Source organism: Phycodurus eques, chromosome 3 (assembly GCF_024500275.1).
Source record: "Phycodurus eques isolate BA_2022a chromosome 3, UOR_Pequ_1.1, whole genome shotgun sequence".
Lineage (NCBI taxonomy): Eukaryota > Metazoa > Chordata > Actinopteri > Syngnathiformes > Syngnathidae > Phycodurus > Phycodurus eques.
The window spans coordinates 16,886,041-16,909,136 of NC_084527.1; the positions used below are offsets into that span (position 1 = coordinate 16,886,041).

The following is a 23,096-nucleotide window of genomic DNA, read 5'->3' on the forward strand; positions in this document are numbered from 1 at the left end:
GGCAGAGCCAGACGCACTTGCCGGTTGCAGTAGCACTGATGTCAGTGTCAGCCGAGGAGGATGCTGTTGAGATGAAGTGGAGAGTAACTCCAGTGACACTTTTCAGCATTCAGATTCCATTTATATTATGTTATCACTATATATTTTTTAAAAGTACAATATCATAGAGTGGTATTTTCCATAATTAAAAACACATTTCACAATTTTGTTGCAGTTTTTGGGGGGAGTCTTGAGCAGGTTAATGGAATTCCCATCCATATCAATGGGGAACGATGATTTCTCTCTCTCTCTCTCTCTCACACACAATCACACACACACACACACACACACACACACACACACACACACACACACACGCTGCAATGGTCTCATCAATTTTGCATGTTAGGGCTGAGTTGAGGTAAAGGCGCACAGTGCTCGTACAAACAAGCCAACTAGACAGACAGACGTTACTTGCAACGGCAGAATACATGCACGATAGTGGAGTTTTTTTTATTTTATTTTTATTTATTAAATTAATTATTATTATTATAAGCACGTACCTGTTCAAGTTCTAATTCCTTACTTGTAGCTTATAGAGGCTCGCAGGGCTGTTAAGGACAACAACACCGAGCTAGGAAATCAAACCACGGCTGTGCTGATATGCAAATGAGCGTCTCCCGCTGAACGCACGTGTATTCATTATTTATAAATGACTCCGGTTTATGCAAATTGCGGTGTACGGAAACACGGGTGGGGTGTTGAGTGGCGACTGATCAACAGCTACCATGCTCTGGGATCTTAAATATATGCACGTTTTGTCCAAAATAACTAAAAAAACCCATTAACAACAGAGAAGTGGAAATACTGTTATGTTACAAAATGTAAATGTTCCTAAATCACCGTCCCAGATGGTCTATATTTCCTAAAATAAAAAAATAGAAAAGGGGGGGCTATAATTACAGTGATAATCTATGATGTGTATTGAATATTTAAATATTTTAGTGTGTCATTGTTGTGATTTGTTACAGACAGCAAAATCTAAAAGAAAAAAAACAGAAAGAAAAATGTTAACGCGCAGTGCGGCAAAGATTACGGCAACATCATCATCAAGCGACGAGCGCGTGGGACGTGACGTCAAACATGCGACCAGTATTTAATGCCAGCCGATTCATATGAGATTCACGGACGCAAACAAGCGACTATCGGATGAATTAACGGTAACTATTTTTTTTTTTTTTTTACCCCCCGAAATAATCAATATTAGATAGACATTCTGGGGGACTTCGTAACTTAACACTGTCGTTCAATGTAGATTTGAAACCATTGCACAAGAACGTAAACAAACTGCAAAGCCAAGCTCGCAATTGGTTTTACTGTTTTTAATCGCTAGTTGTCAGCTATAAATAATGTGGGTTTATGGATACTACATTTAAAGAAACGTGTCATTGTTAATAACCAACAAAATCTAACTTACTTTCTGTGATGCCCTGCTTTTGCAGACATGTTCCATGACAGCTCTCAAAAAAAATATTGGACGTTTAACAGCGAAGACGAGGTGGAACAGCTGAGATGTGAAGCCAACCAGAAGTACAGGAAGAAGGTAAGAGAAAGTGGGAAGGTCAATAATAATAAAACCAAAAATCTTTCCTCAACTTCAACCTGCGCACCTTATTTTGACCCAGCCAATTCTTGTGTGACTCCACAGCACATGAAAAGTGAGTCTATGTTACTGGACCGTCATGAAGAAGATGTTCTCTTCAGACACTATGAGAGGAGGCTGCTGGACTTTTGCAGTGTGTTCAAACCCGCAATGCCCAAATCTGTTATTGTATGTATTTTCATTTTTAGATATCAAAACAATGTACAGTGAACCCGTGTTTATCGCATGGGATGTGATCCACCCCCCCCCCTTCCCAGACGCTTTAAATGTGTGTAAATTTATTAGAACACATTTAAATTTATTAAAACACACTTTTAAAAGTCATCCTTAGTACCGGTTTTACTCTCTCGGTTTCAAGAAATGAGAGACTGTCGTATAACATCCCTTTGAGCAAATGAAAATAAGACGCTCGCTCGCGTAGTTCTCCAAATGAGTTAAAGTGTGCTTGCTTCAAGCCTTTTGTCACTTCCAGTTGAAGTTTACCGTAAAACTGATACACTAACATTGTTTTTGTAGTTCCTTGTCTACAAGATTCCACAAGATTGCAATAAAGCACTTTTTTTTGTCTAAAGGAAACTCAACTCATTTCAACATAGTTCCTTGACACCAAGATGGCAGCAATGCGCTATGTTTTTCTAAATTACGTTATGCAATTCACTTCAACATAGTTTCTTGGCACCAAGATGCTGCGAAAGCAGTACTTTCATTGCTTTGGCCTGAGCACAAAAACAGTGATTAGATAGATCATGGTTTGAGAAAAAATAAATAAATGGCACCACATATCTCCCAGTAAAACTCAACGTGGGTACTACACTAAAGGCGCACAACTCTAAATTTGGACTTGCCAGTATACTCTAAAAACCCATAATAAACAATCTGATTCAAATCTGCGATATATATATATATATATATATATATATAGACATTCGGGGGGGGGGGTTCACTATGATGCATTTCCTCCAGATATGAGTGTGTCTTTTGTATGCAGGGTACAGCCATCATGTACTTCAGAAGATTCTACATGAACAACTCTCTTATGGAGTACCACCCAAGGATTATCATGTGAGTACAAGTGGCTGCTGACATTGGGAATACCTTATGTCCTTGTATCGTGCATGGGGTGCTTACATACTACTCCACTGCAGAGAATATCACGTGTCTATTTGGAGTAAGGTGGGAGCCCTTTAATTGTAATTTTCCACAAATATTTAATTAAAATAGTATATATATATATATATAGTCCACAGGGTTTTTGAAGGTCACAAATGGAATGCAGAGAACTAGTTTTGTAGTTTCAGAACTCTGTAGTAAACCAAGGGTCCCCTTTATTGTTAAATATCTAATAATGTATCAATAGTCACTGTTGCTCTTTTAATGGTTGCTCTTCCCCTTGTTTTCTTAACCATTTTCATGACTCACTCTTCATTATTATTTATGCCTCATTTTCCTTTCTTCCCTGTTTCAGGCTGACATGTGCATACCTGGCCTGCAAGGTGGACGAGTTTAACGTCTCCAGCGGGCAGTTTGTGGGCAACCTTGTGCACCAGAGTCCGGCGGAACAGGAACGGGATGCAGAGCAGATCCTGGAGTACGAGCTGCTGCTTGTTCAGCAACTCAACTTCCACTTGGTGGTACACAACCCCTACAGACCGCTGGAGGGGCTGCTTATTGACCTCAAGGTGGGCCCACTCCCACATACGGAACTGGAACATTGTGGAGCAGTTTCCCAATCTTTATTGAGCCAAGGCACATGTTTTAATTTTTTAACAAGAAAAACTGCTTAATACGGCAATAGCAATTTAACAGGATGTAAAGAACAAAAAGTTTTTCACTTTACTTTCACTGAACTTACTCTTCATATTTGGATTTTTTGCTACGCTTTCCTCACTTTCAGCAGCTTCTCCATCTTTTCATGGACAGACGTCCACAGCTTAGAAATTATTTTACCGTCCTTAGCCGTTATCGACTCCTCCTGCTTCAGTTTAGTAAGTATTGTAAAAGTGCTACACTCGTACTGCTTTGCCAAGTGGGCTACATGCATAACCTCCCTCATGTTTTCTTGTGATTTCAAGCTTTAATTCAATGGATATCATGCGCTGCTGCTTCTTCTCAACAGAAAAAAAAAAACATATAGATAGATTAAAAAAGCTACATTTGTAGCCAGTAAATGATACTTTTTAGACCAATTGGGTATAATTGGCTAAGTACCTGCCTGATGAGCTCTCAGGGCACATTGGTTGGGAATCACTGGTGTTGCGAATTATTAACATTATCACAACTCTTGTCAACTGTCACTCTTCAGACCCGATATCCAACACTGGAGAACCCAGAGTCATTGAGGAAGAATGCCGATGACTTTCTGGCATATGCGGCCATGACGGATGCGGGGCTGCTTTTTTCCCCTTCACAGATCGCGCTAACTGCTATTCTGAGCAGCACCTCAAGAGCTGGCCTCAACGTAGAGAGGTAGGTCATTTTGAGACATGGGAGTGGCCTTTGGTACTTTACACCATGACATCATACGTACTTCCGGGCGGCACCACACAAAAAAACAAACCCGTAATTTCATCAAGGCACGGTAATTAATTGAGGTAAAAATACCTTGAATGATGATTTTTGTCAAAAAGATGTTACGTGATTTAATTGGTTCGAATCGAGGCGGTATGGCAGCTGTAATTTACAATTTAACAGGTAATTAGGTTCTAAAATAGATGAGGTGGAAATTCTGACAGTTAACATGGACAGGACTGTCTAATTAATTGACTTTTCTGTTGAACTGATTAATGACAGAGATGTGCTCTGTTGACACTGAAATTGATAGCATGTTCTTGAGCTGATGTTAGCTAGCAGGTTAAATTACTCAAAGATAACCCAACCAAACATTCTAAACAGGACATACCTGTGAGGAAATGCCTTCCACAAACCCGATGATGGAGGTTTGGTTCTCATTCTGTCCCGTTATAAGTCGCTGTTTTTTTTCAAGGCGGTTTGCCATCTTAGCATTAGCAGTATAAAACATATGACTACAATAACACCACATAGGAGTCAGGCTCAGTCTATATAATGTAGTGCTGCACCCTGTGGGGAAAGGACGCAACAAGTAGCAAATGTGACAGGACAAGTTTTTGTCCTTGTTTCAGTTCAAGTCAGCGGTAGTCTGTCACCTTTCTGCCACCTGGAAGTAGCCTGGAAAACTACTGTGTACAAACATGAAAAAGTCTATCGACAATAATATTGTTGATCCATAGCTACCTGACTGAATGCTTGGGACTGAAGAGGGACCAAGAAACCCTGTCCAAGATGTTCGACTCCATGAGACGTGCGTAACCAGCCACAAGATGGTGATGTTGCGTTCGTCGCCAAGGCTGTTAACCTGCCCGCTTCCTCTGCCCGCTGTAGGGATTAAAAGTCTTCTGAAGAGATACGAACTCCCAAAACCTGAGGAGGTGAATGCCTTCAAGCAGAAGCTAGCGAGGATCCACGTCGATTTTGGTTCAAGTTCAAACAAGTAAGGATCATTGCTACTGCCAAGAAATGTGGAACATTAGAGGCACCTGCATTTAACGACATTCAGAAACTATTAACCATTACTACACCTTTACCAAGATCTCATTGGTTATTCAAAATGAATTAAATTATTAGAAATCAATACACTTAAATAATACAATTGAAATATGTAAAAACAATTTCAGATAAAGTATTTAAATTAGAAATTAAAATATATAAAAATCATAATGAAATCATGCAATCTGTTTCTTTATAATAGAGAAAACAGATGAATATATTTTTCAGTAAACATTTTAACTTTTCATTTAAAAAAAATCATTCAAATAAAAAAATTTAAATGTTTTTTCCAATAAAACAAATATATATATTTATATAATGAATTCAATTAAAATCTAAATTAGATTGCTTTTAATTCAGAAAAATGAAATCACCTTAAATATTTGGAATATTTTTAAACATTTTTAAAATCAATTCCTCAGTGAATTTAAAACAAATGTAATGTATGTATTGTCAGTTGCAGGTAGATACACAGGCCTAGAGCTCCCTCTTGCGGTTGTCAGTTTGAAAATAACGCGAAATTATATAATAATGCGTTAATAATTTCAAATATAAGTCGCACCTCCGGCCAAACTATGAAAAAAAACTGCGAACAACAGTCCAAAAAATACGGTAATACCTGCATAACATAAGTGGTAAGTGTGGTGCACGGGATCCCTCAAATGGTTTATACACGCACACACACAGAGTACCCTCAAGTATTTGAATGCCAAGGTCAATTCCTTTGTTTTTGTTTTATACTTAAGACATTTGGGTTTCAGAGCAAAGATTAATATGAGACAAAAGTTCAGAATTCCAGCTTTTGTTTTATTGTACTTACATCTAGATGTTTAAACAACTCAGGACAGAGCACCTTTATAGTTTGAAGACACCCACTTTTCAAGTGAGCAAAGGTATTGGAACATGTGACTGGTGGGTGTTTCTAGTTGCTCAGGTGTTGCCTTTTAGATTGATTACTTAAACATTAGATAGTACTTGTTTTTGGCTTTGGATTTCACCTCCATTTAAATCTCAATTTGCTGTTAAGCAAACGAAGACCATAGAGCTGTCTATGGGAGAAAAGCAAACCAATTTGAAGCCGAGAGAAGAGGGAAAATCGATCAGAGCTATTGCACACACATTGGACATAGCCCAATACAGCAATTTGGAATGTCCTGGGGGGGAAAAAAAATAAATACTGGTGTACTGAGCAACAAACATCGAAGAGGTCGGCCAAAGGGTATCAACAGTAGTTGATGACAGAAACATTGTGAGCGCTGTGAAGAAACACCCAAAGGCAACAATCAGTGACATCACTGCCAACCTCCACAGGCAGGAATCACAATCCACTGTTCGAAGAAGACTTTGAGAAGAAATATACAGGCCATACCACAAGATGCAAACCACTCAACAGCAAAATGAATCTGAAAGCAAGATTGGATTTAGCAAAATAGTACAGAGATGAGCCATAAAAGTTTTGGAACAAAGTTTTATGGACTGATGAGACTAAAAAAAAAAAAAAAGTTTTGTCTGGCAATTGAAATGCATCCAAACTAATCAGGAGAAGCTTCATCATACAGCAAGGAACTGACCCAAAACACACTGTCAACACAACAAAGGACTTCATCATGGGTAAAAAGTGGAAGGTCTGAGACTGCCCAAGTCAATCACCGGAGCTTAACCCAATAGGGCATGCATTTTACCTCCTGAAGAGGAGACTGAAGGGAGAAACCCACAGAAACAAACAAGAACTGAAAGGCTGCAGTAAAGGCCCGGAAAAGCATTTCAAATGAAGAATGCAGCAGTCTGGTGGAGTCCATGGGTCGCAGTTATTGCAAGCAAGGGTTATGCCACCATATATTAAATGTTATTCACGTTAAGTTAATTTAATAATTTCTGTTCCAATACTTTTGCTCATTTGAAAGTGGGCGGCTTTAAACAAAAGATGTTGTGTCCCGAGTTCTTTAACACATCTAGATGTAAATACCATGAAAGAAAAGCTGGAATTCTGAACCTTTGTCTCATATTCATCTTTTGATCTGAAACCCAAATGTCTTCAGTATACCACAAAAACAAAAGGAATTGACCTTGCCGTTCCAATACTTTTGGAGGCGACTGTATATTGGTTAACACCCCTCAGTATGATAGACTACCTACAGTTGTACATCATTAAAAACCAGAATAACAAACATTGTAAATTGAATTCCACTATGACAGTGTCACTCAAAACTTGGCATGTTTCGGACCACATTAGCTGCTGTGTATATTTCCTTTTATTTATAATTGTAGCGGTTTCCACCCCATGCGGCCAAGTGAACCACTCACTGTTTACGTCATGTCACAACAGTAGATTTTATTTTTGCAAGGTTGTTCTAGCTAAGATGCAAAAAGGTTCAGTATCAGGTAGAAAAATAAAAAGGAACACATCGTCGAGCGTATGAAAGAAAGTACAGTGCGAACACACCACGTTGCCGTCGGGTCTTGCGTAGCCGACAGCAGAACTCTTATCTCACCCATTGACACTTGGTGAGCTCTGTAGTATCATTACATGCATCCAAGGTAAATAGTTTGAGCTATAGGACGGGCACAAATTAATACGAGTCGGCCAAGGCAGACTTAAGACCAGTCGAGGTGGGCTAAATTTGGGGAATTTTCAACATTTGAAATTTTCCATGGGAATTGATAAAATGGAATTTTACAAAATGTTGGCTCTTAGTAAGGAACTTGGATATAGTTGGAGAAAACATATTTGAGCATAATCCTAACTAAAACAACCAGATTTCATGCAAGTGCAGTGGTACCTTGATTTAAAATTCCCATGTAAAGTTTCCAATTTGAATATAGTATTTCCAAATTTCCCATGGAAATTCTCCATTCCTTTGCAACTGTAGCGTGGTGTGATTACAGTACTTGTGTGGAAGAAAACAGTCAAGAGATTGCGGTGGTGTGCTCCAAAAGAGAGGAAGCGGGGTACACGCATACTGATAATTGTCATGATGTAATTAAGAGAGAGCCCAAATACTGTTCTAAAACTCATTTTTGTGAGACTGATGAGGGAACTATTATTTAGTCCAGTGTAAACAAAGACAATCCCTATATACTAGTGATTAGGGCAGTGATTCTGAAGTGTGGCACGCAGGCTCCCTCTAGTGATAGTCAAAAGTATATCCAATGTTCAAACTGCATAAAGTTAGACTTGCATTTTTTTTATTTTTTTTTAATCCAGTACAGTAAATTTGTTTAGCTGTTTAACTTTTTAGTATAATACATTAGCATTTATTTTTTTTTAATTTATGCGCAATACTTGATTGAATCATTTATGCGCAGTGATAATGTTGAACCTGTGCATGAAGTTACATCGGCTTACAATAATATTAAATTAAACCGCTGCCTCGGTTTTGATGGAAGGAAACTTGGGCTGGTTAAGCTACTGTATTATGGTGGTAGTACTTAAGAGAGCTGAGTATTTTTTTAAATGTAGTACTTGGGATAAAATGTTTGAGAACCACTAGAGAGGAGGGAATGATTCGAAACACCAGAGAATAGCTTGCAACTGCAATTTTGTTACCATACAAGATAACAGTTAGCGTAGCTCCTTGTATTTGTTCATCTGCAACCACTCTTTTCTTCTTTGTATTTTCTGGCAGTCTGGATACCCACAGGTCAATCGGGGTACTGTGGCATCATGGCAGCAATTTTAACTCACCCTCATTTAAGATGTTAAAAATCAGTACACGTGTACACCGCTTAAGTAAAAGCATCCGATCAAACCGCCGGCCTTTAGGTGATAAGAGCAGAGTTTATGGAGGCAGGATTAACATGTACAAGACAGGTTACACACACACACACACACACCTCCTAAACAAGACTACCTTTCTGCCATTTAGCTACGCCATAAAAACACATTTTGATTCTCAATTGACAAAGCAGCGTATAAAAAAATCTAACAAGTGTTGTGGGGTGGATGGTGCGTCAAAAGGGGACTTAAGGCGGCTTGTGTAGTCTTGTGTTCAAATTCCCTGATGACTGCAGCTGCTACTTCAGTGCTTTGGTTGCCCCCTCCCCCTTTGTCCACATACATATAAGGGAGTTCATACAGTTTTGACTGTAGCTCAGGTCCAGTATAAATCGTTCCAACACTGCATGTAAAGCATATTTGGGAAAGGCTTTAGAAGGACAATGTTCACAAATGCAGCAAATGTTTCCACCCCTTGCCCCCTACTCTCAATGGAGAGCAGCCATATTGCATTTGAACTATGGAAATAGTAGGAGAAATGCAAGCGGACTTCAGGCCTCGCTTTCTGGCTGGCACTTTGACTCTGAGGTGTAATTCCACGGAATTCACATGACCTGGATGGCAGCTGCCAGTGACATGATGGTGCACTCGGTCCTGGAAGATAAAGTGGACACGTTGGGAAAGGGACACGCTGTCAGTATGTGGGTGGATTTACTACTCCAGTGCAGTGATTCCCAACCAGTGTGCTGCGGGAAATTATCCAATTTCACTTAATTGGTCTGAAAAGTTTTAGTTAACTTCAAATAATGTATATTTGTTCAACAATCTATGCTAGCAACATATCGTGACAGGCAGAACTTATAAATACTCTCCCTAAAGTGCAGAAGGTAACACAATTAACCTGTGTATTCACTTTTTGCTCGACTTTTTTTTTTCCTACTGTAAAACATGGCTCAATAAAGGTTGGGAAACACTGCTCTAGTAAATGTACTTACTTGAGATGGAGTGGTATGGGGTAGAAGGAACAACTACTTCTAATGAATACTACACATCTAAAGTTGAATTGATGAAAATGGAAGGACTTTGGTCACAAAAATTAATCAGAGCTCAACAAGTCCAGCATACTCATCATAGTTCTAATTTGAGTTCAAAACAAAGTCACTATTCAACTTTTTTTGTGACAGCAAACGCAAGCGGGGATATGAAGAGGAAGGCCACGTGGCAAAAGAGCCGCGAATAAAAGAGGAGGTGAGACAATTTTCTACACTTGATATCCACCTGGTTCCAAAGCATCTATTTTTCTTGAAATACGTTTGGTTTTAATTACAGGAGTGGAGTGACGAAGACCTCATGTAACCATTATTTCTTATAGTGACAAAATGCATTCAGTATCACTGGTTTGCTTTCATTGTGTGTTAAAAATAAAATGTATTTTTCTACAAATTGTGTCTTCAAGATGAGAATGAAAAAGTCCAACTACTTTACAAAAAATGGTTTAATAAGTGCATGCATGTCTGATACAGTCTGTACTATTTCCAAAGAAATCTTTTGTAAACACTTTTTATTATACTTGGATTCTCAGATTATGCATTTTGCCAGGATTGCAAAATTTGGGGGGGGGGAGAACTTGACCAAACAATCAAAACATCTGATACAATCTGAGGGAGAAGAATTCATCTTATCTCACTTATATACTCATGATTCCAGCAAGAGAATTTATTCTTATATAAAATAACCAGACTTTTTCAATCTAGAAAATTTAACAAAACAGTAACCATGCTAAATTTCAGCACTTTGCGGCTATTGTCACAAAGTTAAAGTCAGTCATTACTTACAGTATAAAAGCATCCTCGCTCACAATCCAGTTTCAACAAAAGAGACAACTAGCTTCTTCATGTCAGTTTCCTCATATGAAGCGGGAAGGGGTACACTTTGGGAATTTGTGCTCGAGAAGCATGGCGGGTACTGAGAAATCTTTCAAAATCCAAACATTGTCCCTTATGAGCGAGGGAAACGAATGTACCCAAAGTTGGAATAATTCACAGAGTAAGGGGGTGGGGGGGTGGGGGCAAAAACAAATTCCTGTGCAGGTAGCTGTCAGTCACTGGTGCCAGTTTACTGCTGCATTGGCTGTACTCAGCTGTTGTTGCATAGCTCTCGTGATGAACGGGACAACATGGATGGGTATGGCAGGACTACTGCACGACAACATGATGAGGCGTGGTGGTGGATAGGGTTGCCATGGAGATGAGGGTAGAACATGCGAGGTCTCCCCAGTGCAGCACCCCCAGTGGAGGAGACTTGTCGTGGGGGAGGGAGATGGGAGTGAAGAAGGATGTGGGTGGTGTTCGGGGGCGATGCGGTACTACCTGTTGCTGTTGGACATGGCATACTGAGTCTGCTTCTGCTGGAGGAGCTCTGTGATGGCCAGCAGCTTTTTTAACACATGCTATACACAGGAAAAAGAGAAAAATGAGACCTCCACTAATTCCCAACTACTGTAGGAAATGATAAAAAGTATTATTTACCACAAGTAACGTATCTTTGTTCACCTATCTATGCCAGCGACATATAGCATACACGGCTTCATTTCATATCTCACCTGCTGTGCCCCCCTCTCGTTACTGAGCGTCCGAAGCTCATCTGAGTGCGCGGCGCAGAGCTCGTGCAATGCAGCCAGGTCTCGGGACAGATCCGTCCTAAAGTGCTCTGTGGTTTCAGGGAGCTCGCGAACATTCTGCAAACAAAGCAAGAACGCAACTCGTAAAGAGTCTGATGGATCACGTGTGGCTTTGCTTGCAAAATTCCAGGAATTTTCAAAGTTGAAAACTTTACATGGGAATAAACAGGGGGGTGGGGGAACAGGAATTTGACAAATCTAAGGTTGGCGTTTAATAGAGAATTTAAATATAGTTGGGGAAATGTATGTTTTAGCATACTCTGAGTATAACAACCACATTTCATGCAAATACAGAGGTACTTGAGTGCCCCAACCTTTTCATATTACGAGCCATAGCTTGGTTGATGTTTACTTTGTGTTGCAGGGCAAAATCTTAGTTATGAGGGAGTTTCAGATATGCCACCATTGAAGTGAAGTTCAAAAATTAAAAAACAAAAAAGAAGCAAGGAACTGTATGCCCTCGCCTGTGGGCAAGGATGTAATTAATAAGCATGTCTGCTTATGACAAAACAAAATATTTATACTTAAATATAATATATTACCATTGAAATACCCTCAATTCCCATGGAAAGTATTAATTCAAAAGGCAGTTAACAACTGCATATTCTCGGTTCGGCATTCACAAAGGAACTACAGTGGGTACGGAAAGTATTCAGACCCCCTTAAATGTTTCACTCTTTGTTATATTGCAGCCATTTGCTAAAATCATTTAAGTTATTTTTTTTCCCTCAATGTACACACAGCGCACCCATATTGACAGAAGAAAACGGAATTGTTGAAATCTTTGCAGATTTATTACAAAACAAAAACTCAAATATCACACAGCTATAAGTATTCAGACCCTTTGCTGTGACACTCATATTTAACTCGGGTGCTGTCCATTTCTTCTGTTCATCCTTGAGATGGTTTTGCACCTTCATTGGAGTCCAGCTGTGTTTGATTATACTGATTGGACTTGATTAGGAAAGCCACACACCTGTCTATGTAAGACCTTACAGCTCACAGTGCATGTCAGAGCAAATGAGAATCATGAGGTCAGAGGAACTGCCTGAAGAGCTCAGAGACAGAATTGTGGCAAGGCACAGATATGGCCATGGTTACAAAAAAAAAATTCTGCTGCACTTAAGGTTCCTAAGAGCACAGTGGCCTCCATAATCCTTAAATGGAAGACGTTTGGGACGATCAGAACCCTTCCTAGAGCTGGCCGTCCGGCCAAACTTAGCAATCGGGGGAAGAGAGAGGTAAAGAAGAACCCAAAGATCACTGGCTGAGCTCCAGAGATGCAGTCGGGAGATGGGAGAAAGTTCTAGAAAGACAACCATCACTGGGGCCTGACGGAAGCCTCTCCTCAACGCAGAACGCATGAAAGCCCACATGGAGTTTGCTAAAAAAAAAACACCCGAAGGACTCCAAGATGGTGAGAAATAAGATTCTCTGGTCTGATGAGACAGAAATTGTTGGCCTTAATTCTAAGTGGCATGTGTGGAGAAAACCAGGCACTGCTCATCACCTGTCCAATACAGTCCCAACAGTGAAGCATGGTGGTGGCAGCATCATGCTGTGGGGGTGTTTTTCAGCTACAGGGACAGGATGCAATCAAAGGAAAGATGAATGCGGTACAAGTATATCCTGGACAAAAACCTTCTCCAGTGCGCTCAGGACCTCAAACTGGGCCAAAGGTTCACCTTCTAACAAGACAATGACCCTAAGCACACAGCTAAAATAACGAAGGAGTGGCTTCAGAACAAATCGACTGTTCTTGAATGGCCCAGCCAGAGCCCTGACTTAAACCCAGTTGAGCATCTCTGGAGAGACCTGACAATGGCTGTCCACCAACATACACTATCCAACCTGACAGAACTGGAGACGATCTGCAAGGAGGAATGGCAGAGGATCCCCAAATCCAGGTGTGAAAAACTTGGTGCATCATTCCCAAAAAGACTCATGGCTGTATTAGGTCAAAAGGGTGCTTCTACTAAATACTAAGCAAAGGGTCTGACTACTTATGGCTGTGTGATAGTTCAGTTTTTCTTTTTTAATAAATCTGAAACATTTCCACTTTTTTCTTGTCAATATGCAGTGCACATTAATTAATTAATTAAGTACATGAATGAGGAAAAAAAATAAACTTCAATGATTTTAGCAAATGGCTGCAATATAACAAAGAGTGAAAAATTTAAGGGGATCTGAATACTTTCTGTACCCACTGTATGTTGAAGTGGAAAAGTGTGTTGAGGCTCTTCAACCTTTTTGGTGGGGGACATCAATGACTTACAGATTTTCAATATTCGGGCTGGCCCCGCAAATGATGGGTGTTCACTGTATTTCCAAAATTCCCCAAGCTTAACTTCCCATGGAAAATTACCAGAAACTCCGCCCCTTTTTGCAACCCTAGCCTTGACATTGACCACACAAATGGTACTCACCCCCAACTCATCCAGAAACATGATCATCCTATGCTTATTGTTTTTGATGAAAGGGTTCACACCCTCCATATAAGGCTCCTGTGTGTGGACACAATGATGTCAGACTATCACATAACGATTGTCACTTTCCAGATAGACGGCTCATACCTTAGCACCGAATTCGACCAGGTTGGCCAGGTTCTGAACAGACTTTGCCACCAGTGTGAGGGTCCTCCCAGCTGTTGAAGAAGGAGGGTCTGCAAGAAGACCAAAAAATAAAAAAAAAAAATTAGAACCACGCAGCACACATACAGTTGTGTGCGCTATGGCTACAACTGACGCCAACACTGGCAAACGGTTAGCTGGTTAACAGCCAGCCCTAATTTAATTGGCTGATGCCCAAATCATTCACCAGGCCAGGCCCAGTCATTTAAACCTATACATGCTCAGTTAAAGATACAAAACTGTAGAATGTGTGGATGGTGACCCCAAGTGTACAATAATAATACTTGCACTTCACATTCACATTTTGTTGTTTAATAATACAAAGCATTTTTTTCCCAATTACTCAATTAGTAGATGGGATCCTAAAATATTTGATTGATGCAGCCCTAAGTGAAACTTATGCGTTATACAGATTTAACACACACAAATACTTTATTTTTACAATTGTGATTATACCCTACGAAAACCCAATTTAGCATCTCGAGATATTATAACATTTAGTATGAAATGATTTTATTTTATTTTTTTTTTAATATATATAGGAATTGGCCTGAAAGTATTTTCCCATATGTTTAATACATCTATATAATAAACGTTTCACTGTTGAATTTAACTACTAAAATACATGAAATTTTATACAATATTCTAATTTATTGAGAGGCACTTTGTGTGTGGATTTGGTTGGAAAGCTCACCAGCTATAATGTTGAACATTCTCGGATTGAGGATTGCAGGACCGATGAGTCTTAGAAAGACGAAACCACTGGAAGACAATGGTTGAAACAGAAATGTGCATTAGAACAACAAAATTTTAGGCAGTGTTGCCACAGTTACCTTGAAAAAGTTTTACTGATTACTTGAGCTTAAAAGTAACTTAGTTACTTTTCTGATTACTTGATTACAAAAGTAACTAAGTTTTAAAAAAAAAAGTTACTTTCGGCAGCTGCCAAGTGGCAGGAATAGCACTAATCCACAGTACAAAAAAAGCATTAGCTTAACCGTACCTATGACTTGGTAATGTATGCCACACAAGTTACAGAATGATGTCATCAACATGAAGCAATAACTTAAATATTACTGTAGTTGAAGCCACATTAAATCAGCAACTTAGTGCAGACTTGTCATGCCAACACAATACAGTAAGTTCCTAAATGTAAACAAGCACACCATTCTCAGTACACTGCCGATTGTGGTCCATAAAAGCAACTGTGTGTGTGCATGTATGTACGTAAACATGAGTGACACACACACACACACACACACACACACACACACACACACACACACACACACACACACACACACCATTGCTCCCACCACAGTAATTTTGATGCGAAGAGCGAGAAAACCTTTATTCTTACTACGTGATGTCAGCCGTGAATTTTCATTGTAAATATTATTTAAGCTAAGTATTGCAAGTCCTACAGTGAGTCAGTCCGAACCCTCCATGACCGATTGATGATCGTGCACTCTGTATGAATAATTCACCCACAATGCATTGTGCGTTTTAACACTCCAGTAAAACTGTATTTTGTGTGTAAATAAAAAAGCAACAACAATCAAATATAATTTTTAGTAGGGAAAATAACAAAAATAGTGTGGCGACAGTGAAATCCTGAATTTCTTTGCACTTTTATGGTACTGCACCGTCACTGTGCATTGTAGAATTAACAACCACCTCCCAATCACTTTCTTCTATTCCTATGAAAAAAAGTGTGGTCTTGGTTAAATGCATCTACATACTTGGACTGCTCTGTGTTTGAATCACCAGCTACAAATTACTGTTTGGTGAGAGACATTGATGATGCAAAAGTAACTATTGCTGGATTGAAGAAGTAACTGTAGTCTAATTAATTTCCCGGGAAAAGTAATGTGTTACTTCGCTCGTTACTCAAATTGGAGTTAGCTTGTAATGCATTACCAGCATCACTGATGTTAGATTAGGTATGAAATGCCCAAATATCTGTGGAAGCCTTAACTGACGCAAGGCTAGTGCCTATATTTATCAGATTTGTGCAAATTTTAGGCCTTCCCTTTTCTTCTTTGTGTTCAGCGATTAACAGTGGGAAGCAGCCTATCATGCACTGTCTTCAGTGAGGCAAGTAGCAGCAAGAAACCTATTTTCATCAGCAATAATAAAGAAAACATTTAGTATTTTTTTGTGTTTACCTTACAACTCTGGTCCTCATGGTGGTATTAGTTGGCCATTTCTGCTGCACAGATTTTTGCAAACAGCCATAAATGAATCTTAGCGTCCTGGAACAACAACAATAACTGCTTTATTTTGACTCCATCTGGACATTACCTGTGTGTAGTTGCAGCACAACAATAAAAATGGTGCACTTTCTAATAGTAATTTGTGCGCTTACGGTGGTAAGATCTCGGCAGCCATGAAGATCTTTTCTACCAGTTCTGACAGGATATTTAGGAGGTGAGCCAGGTTCAGGTTGACATCCTCATTCTTTTCCAGTTTGGAAGGGTTTAACTAGAAATTAGATTAAAACTATGAAAATGTCGTGCGACAGAAACAACTCTAGAAATAGCTACAATATGTATGTCGGTTGCGGCACGGTGGAAGACTGGTTAGAGCGTCTGCCTCACAGTTCTGAGGACCAGGGTTCAATCCCCGGCCCCGCCTGTGTGGAGTTTGCATGTTCTCCCCGTGCCTGCGTGGTTTTTCTCCGGGCACTCCGGTTTCCTCCCACATCCCAAAAACATGCATGGTAGGTTAATTGACAACTCTATATTGCCCGTAGGTATGAATGTGCATGCGAATAGTTGTTTGTTTGTATGTGCCCTGCGATTGGCTGGCAACCAGTTCAGGGTGTACCCCGCCTCCTGCCCGATGATAGCTGGGATAGGCTCCAGCACGGATGGTTGGATGCCTTTAGGTATTAAGAGTCATTTTGATCAAATTACACCTCCTGTCTTTTTTCATTTCCTGTACTGTTTCTGAAGTAAACAGTCTTTGCAAGTAAGGCTTAAAAAGAAGCATTACTTCAAAACCTCTGACTTCAGTGTATCATATTTGTGTGAAATGCAGCAATAGAATATGAATGTTATACACTCCCCGGTGACTTCATTAGGTACACACAAGCAACTCAATAAGAAAAGCTGCATCAAGAAAAACAAAAGATACTAAAGCTTAGTTCACTGAAACAGCCAGAGGGGTATTCATTTAACTGTTTGTTTGTTATTGTGGTTGTAGTTTGCACAGGAAAAATGCAGTGTACAAGGAAATTACATTATGTTATTAATCTCTCTCTCTCTCTCATCAACAAAGCCATTACATCTACAGTATTAGATTTTTTTAGTAGTTACAGTACTATTATTGTACTATTATTATCTGTAGTTGCAATAGTTTTGTGAATAATAGACCTCTATCATTGTGTAACATTATCATTATTTTTGATACACTTAATACATATATTCTCCAATCATGGCAGACGGTTCTATTTGCTCTTTCTGCCTCCGAAGGGAGGGTTTTTTTTTTTAAAATTGTTTAGGTGTACCTAATATTGTGAGTGCTGAATGCATATCTCAAAGAAAAACGTCGACAAATCTGACTTGCTGCAAGTAAATCGAGGAGTTTGAGGTTACCTCACAGGACTGTTTGCTCTCCATGATCTTGAGAATGGTGTCCTTCAGGGCGTGATGGACAAAGGGTGTAGCCGTGGCCTTCATGTACTGCTCCATCAGTGTGCTGGCCAGCGTGGTCGCCCGGAATAACGTCGTGGCTTCATCTGTCCACAAGCAGAGAAAGTAAACTCAGACTACATTCTTTATGTCCTTCAAAGAGCCAATTCTGTGATCAGTTTGCTTCATCAAATAATACAGTAACGATTTAGTACTTTAATAGTATGAAAAGAATTATAGTTTTTGCATATTTTTTGCTTCAATTCAATGGAATTCTGGTGTGTGCCACCAGGGGGTAGTATAATACAGATATACGGATACCGTGTACCATGACCCGGTCAAAACTCCTACGTAAACTGCAGTAATAGTCGTATTTCACAGAGGATTAAGAATATATACCTGTGATTATTATTATATTATCTGTCTTTGTGTGTTGCTCCACTGTTTCTAATCAAATATCCATTGCTTAAAGGCTGATAATAATATATAAAATAATAATTATAAAAGGCGGCACGGTGACCGACTGGTTAGCACATCCGCCTTACAGTGCCTTACAGTGCTGTTTTCTCTGGGTACTCTGGTTTCCTCCCACATCCCAAAAACATGCATGGTAGGATTATTGAAGACTCTAAATTGCCCGTAGGTGTGAATATGAGTGTGAATGGTTGTTTGTTGATATGTGCCCAGCGATTGACTGGCGACCAGTGTACCCCGCCTCCCGCCCGAAGATAGCCGGGATAGGCTCCAGTACGCGCGCGACAGTCGTGAGGATAAGCGGTACGGAAAATGAATGAGTGAATGAATGATTGTAAAATAATAATAATTACCGTAATTTCTCATGTAAAATGCGCATTCCCCCCCCCCCCCAAATAAATTGTCAAAAGTCAATAGTGCGCATTATACATAGGTATAGGGCAAATGGAAAAATACTTTCACATTTTATAAATGTATGCCGCCATCTAGTGGTTATAAAAAAACTGTACACTTTCATTCCAAAACGGCACCGCCCACTAGAGGTTATGAGAAAGGTGTACACTTTCATTCTAATAGGCCACCGCCCCCTAGTGGTTATAAAAAAGGTGTAGCCTACACTTTCATTCCAATATGACAGGGGTACATATGAGTGCATATATGTACAGTTGTGCTCATAAATTTACATACCCTGGCAGAATTTGTGAAATCTTTTATTTATTTATTTTTTATTTATTTATTTATTTATTTTTTAAATATGACTGATGACTGAACAACAACCATCATTAATTTCTTTTATGTCATGATAATGCATTTCTGAAATTGTTGACCGTTTAATTTGAATCCCATTAAAATAAAATTTAATGTATTTCGCCTGGTCCTTCATGTTTTCTTTAAAGAATTGTACCTTACAAATTCTGCCTGGGTAACCAAATATATGAGCACAACTGTGTTTTTTCTAATGAACTAAATAAAAGATGGGCTGTGAATTTCAAAATAAGAGCAAGTAAATTTAAAAAAGTATTACGTCTTCAAGTGCTTAACTATAATAATTCAAGTGCTTAACTATAAATAATTCTTTGACAATAACTAACAAATACAGATCATACGTCATGTTTTGATCATATGGGTGGAAGCAAAATAATGCATTATACATAGGTAGAAGGGTTTTCCAGAATTTTTAGGTCAACTTTGGGGGTGCACATTATACACGAGAAATTACGGTGTATAAAATAATTTGTTAGTCCGTCTGACGTTTTACATTGTTTGTTAGCATCAACCTAAATTGATTTAGCCTAAGATAAAGTTGTGTGGTTGCTTTAAAAATCCAACGTGTGATTATGTGCTTAAACACCTTGAAGCCTCTTTTTCTCAAGAATTGTTCACTGTCTCCCAAACTTGCTGCTTGTTCTGAAGTGAGTTGAGTTGTTGCTTGCAAGTCAACACAAAGAAATTGGACTAACGATGGCTCGTATCTCAGAAATTTCGTGAGTTAGATGCTTGGTCACGGAACAAATTAAACTCATAAGGTAAGATTGTAATTAGGACTGTGCCATAGTAGCGTAGGTTAGTGATAGACTACGGCATGTTCCAACTTATGAATAAATACGGGTTATGATAACAGTGAAGAGCATTTTCCCTTCCATTTTATTTTCTTACCCTCCATGTTAATCTCTCTGTCATTGAGAGTCCTGAGAAGAGGGGCTTCAGCCTTTTCGTGTCTGAAGATCCTCAGGAGGAGGCTTGCAAGTAAGGTCCGGTCCTGACCACACACGTGGGCCAGAGCGTAGATGACATGGAACTCTTTCTGCAGTATCATCTACTTGAGGACACACAAACATTAGCTCATTGTGGACAGTGTAAGGACCGATCAGTGTGAATCGCGACGGATCTGACCTCTTTAAACTCACTGTACTCCTCTTCAGGCATGATCTTCTCCATGGAGTAGCGTGCGCGTACGCGTAGGGAGCCCGGCTCGATGCCCTTCAGAGGGACGTGGGAGCTGAGAGGGAACCACTCGTCAATCATCTGGCCCTTCTGCAGACGGCTCAGCTGGCAACGCATGAATACTGCAAGAGAAGAAGCAAGACAGGGAATGTTGGAAATAAAAAGCACCTCCTATTGGCAAGGCTACATTTGGTATTAAAACACAGCCCCACGTACAGATGTCACTTTCTTTGCTCTTTTTTGTTTTGTTGCTCAGGCTGATCTCAAATCTGTTGATTTCACTCGAGAGGTCACTAAAAAAAACAGACAAGCACGGTTTTAATTTAGTAAACAAAAGGAGGGCGAAAATCCAATGTGAAACATGAAGGAGTTCTTACTCAAAAATGAATTCCTCAGTGAAGACAGGGTTCGGCCCCTCCCTCGGGTGTGTTTTGGCCACCTGGACATTGTTCAGGTAGATGTTACAGTAAGGGTTGGTGAAATACTTCACAGGCAGCTTATGGGCCTCCTCCACGTAGAGAACCAGGCTGCTCACCTGAGATAGAAGGGAGCAGATTGGGCTTAAAAACATGAATCAGTTGCAAAGATAGCCCTGTTTTCTTTCCAACTAAAAATAACCTACGTCTGATGACCTCATTGGTACAAATGATGACGGTTGTATTTAATGTTGTCCTGCATTAACTGTTAAAATCAAAACAAACAATGGAAACATGTTTCTAACAGCTATTGGACCACACCTTCCTCATTCACTCACAACCATCAAGAGCTGATCACCCTTTGTTTTAATAAACCAAGTGCCTGACAACCTTGGATGATGATGATAATTTTTTTGAGCAAATGGCTGACAACAAAATGGCGTATTTGTGCCTAACAGAGACTGATTAATGAATGCAAGTTAAACATTGGTTGCCTAAATTAGCCATTAAACTATTAATTAATCAATGCAAAGTTTGTAAAGTCTAATTTTATTTTATTTTTTTCCCAGACAAGCCTGGTTAAACCCGAAATTAAATTTCTGGTGTAAAAGATGTGTAACAGTCATTTGTCGTGTATTTTGGGTAAAATACATAACAGATTTCATAACAGTTTATTTACAAAAAACATGACATGAACATGACATGGATTCATTTGTGTGTGTGTACCTGTCTCAGCCTTTTGTTGGAGGTGGGCTGAGTTGTTTTCCGTAAATTACTGCAGAATGTTTGAAGGCATTTCATCCAATCCTGTCAAGAAGAAGTAAGAAAAAGAACATTAAAATAACTCAGAAAACTGTGTCACTAGAAATTAATCGCTAATTTTAGCACTGTGAGTCCTTGAAGACATGGACAAGTTGAAGTTTATGTCACTCCCTTTTATTACCTGTGCCTGCTCTGGAGCCTCCCCGGCAAAGTAGAAAATGTATTGTTCCTCACTAAAGTGCTGGACAACAATCTGGAAACAGTTTGGCCTGAAAATTAGCAATAAAAAAAGAAAAGAAGAACATTACATTACCTGCTATCTTCTCCTAACAACCTCACTAAATCATGGCAAAGAATAATATGTTACCTGCCAAAGAGACTGTCATGCACACCATACACGGAGCACACACTTAGGTCTATCAACCCTTTGGGTTTGGTGGCTCTTTTCTCACTCTCAAAGTAGATTAGCTGGGCATCGTTACCCTCCAGGATAAAATAAAGGTTCTTCCATCGTTTGCCTTTGCCTGCAGGCGATAACGTGAAAGAAAATCAACCACTCCAGCAGAGAGAGAGATGATATTCATGCTGTGAAAATACTATTGATGAGACAAACCTTTGTTGAAGAGGATGTAGCCCTTCTTGACAATGTTTTTGTAGAATGCATCTTTTGGTTTTCGTCTGATTGTGTTGTAAATTTCTCGACCATCCACTGTGTCACTGATAACTTGTTCCTGGTGCTAATTACATACAAACACAAGGTGTGCCATTATAACCGATGCCCATCCAGTGTCTATACACTCGAATGTACATCACTCCAGATATCTTATACAGAAGAAAGCAAAGAAGAAAACCAATTGCTGATTATATTTTCTTTGATGAATAAAGCTAAGATATAAGGCTTCATGAATTTTAATCTGAATACAGAGCAATGCAAAGATCAGTATTTTGATTAATTAAGAAATGCAGATTATGTCATTCTTTTAAACACTCCAAAGCCACGTATCTACCTGTACTGAAACGGGATCTTTCAAGTTGTAGCCCTCGACAATCTGTTCTTTCTTGTAATGGTCGATGATGTCGTCAACACTACCAAACGAGCGCATAAATGAGCATTTATAGACTTTTATTTGATGATTGTGAGCATGTGTCAATACGAACCTGTTGTAGTACCGCCCTCCCATCATATATTGGTTGTTGGGAGTGGGAGAGATCTTAAACCTTTGGATGTTTTCATTGGTGCGAAAAAATAGGGAGTAGTCACCAGGTGTGTTGTCTGATGGCCGCACGAGGAAACTGCACACCTGGCCAACTATGTAGAAGTGGGAGAGAAAGGATGCTTATTGGTCAATCTGTCATATTTTGCTTGGAAAATTTATTACGCTGCATGACACTTTCGTATAAATAACTTTGTAAAGTGAAAGAAAAGTGGTACCTGTCATCAGCAGGTTGTATGCCTCTTGTTTCGTGATCTTTCCATGATACCAGCTGTGAAGGATCCAACATGTTTAGCATTAGTCAATCTGTTAACATTCAGTCATAAATCCAATCATAAAATAATACAAACACTTACATTTTCCCCTCATGTGGATCCTCTTCCCGGTTCTAGAAATGTATTCATAGAAATTTGTCAAGAA

The 23,096-nt window shown here is 39.4% G+C and overlaps 2 protein-coding genes across 5 annotated transcripts in view; one reads left to right on the forward strand and one right to left on the reverse strand.

Annotated features, from left to right (window-relative positions):
* The first annotated feature begins 1,128 nt into the window (after positions 1–1,128).
* Positions 1,129–20,946, forward strand: ccnh (cyclin H). 2 transcript variants are annotated; one of them, XM_061672282.1, is made up of 10 exons: positions 1,129–1,199; positions 1,482–1,582; positions 1,688–1,810; positions 2,631–2,704; positions 3,108–3,321; positions 3,945–4,108; positions 4,891–4,961; positions 5,042–5,150; positions 10,106–10,169; positions 20,263–20,946. In XM_061672282.1, the coding sequence occupies exons 2-10, from the start codon at positions 1,484–1,486 to the stop codon at positions 20,266–20,268; spliced, it is 924 nt and encodes a 307-aa protein (XP_061528266.1). In that variant the 5' UTR covers positions 1,129–1,199; positions 1,482–1,483; the 3' UTR covers positions 20,269–20,946. The 2 variants fall into 2 exon arrangements, with proteins under 2 accessions (XP_061528266.1, XP_061528265.1); XM_061672281.1 differs by lacking the exon at positions 20,263–20,946 and adding an exon at positions 10,251–10,372.
* Positions 7,326–23,096, reverse strand: part of LOC133400067 (ras GTPase-activating protein 1-like) — a 40,371-nt gene continuing 24,600 nt past the window's right edge. Inside the window, exons 6-26 of one of the 3 annotated variants that reach the window (XM_061672280.1) lie at positions 23,033–23,064; positions 22,895–22,947; positions 22,621–22,771; positions 22,470–22,548; positions 22,076–22,199; positions 21,830–21,986; positions 21,644–21,731; positions 21,427–21,507; positions 20,662–20,819; positions 20,501–20,577; positions 20,234–20,406; positions 19,997–20,156; positions 17,831–17,973; positions 16,600–16,715; positions 16,400–16,486; positions 14,926–14,993; positions 14,175–14,263; positions 14,028–14,105; positions 11,524–11,658; positions 11,291–11,370; positions 7,326–9,575 (exon numbers count right to left, since the gene is read on the reverse strand). In XM_061672280.1, coding sequence (XP_061528264.1) covers positions 9,527–9,575; positions 11,291–11,370; positions 11,524–11,658; positions 14,028–14,105; positions 14,175–14,263; positions 14,926–14,993; positions 16,400–16,486; positions 16,600–16,715; positions 17,831–17,973; positions 19,997–20,156; positions 20,234–20,406; positions 20,501–20,577; positions 20,662–20,819; positions 21,427–21,507; positions 21,644–21,731; positions 21,830–21,986; positions 22,076–22,199; positions 22,470–22,548; positions 22,621–22,771; positions 22,895–22,947; positions 23,033–23,064 — 2,178 coding nt within the window. In that variant the 3' untranslated portion in view covers positions 7,326–9,526. The remainder of the gene's footprint in view (positions 9,576–11,290; positions 11,371–11,523; positions 11,659–14,027; positions 14,106–14,174; positions 14,264–14,925; positions 14,994–16,399; positions 16,487–16,599; positions 16,716–17,830; positions 17,974–19,996; positions 20,157–20,233; positions 20,407–20,500; positions 20,578–20,661; positions 20,820–21,426; positions 21,508–21,643; positions 21,732–21,829; positions 21,987–22,075; positions 22,200–22,469; positions 22,549–22,620; positions 22,772–22,894; positions 22,948–23,032; positions 23,065–23,096) is intronic. The other 2 variants (XM_061672278.1, XM_061672279.1) reach the window with 2 other exon arrangements.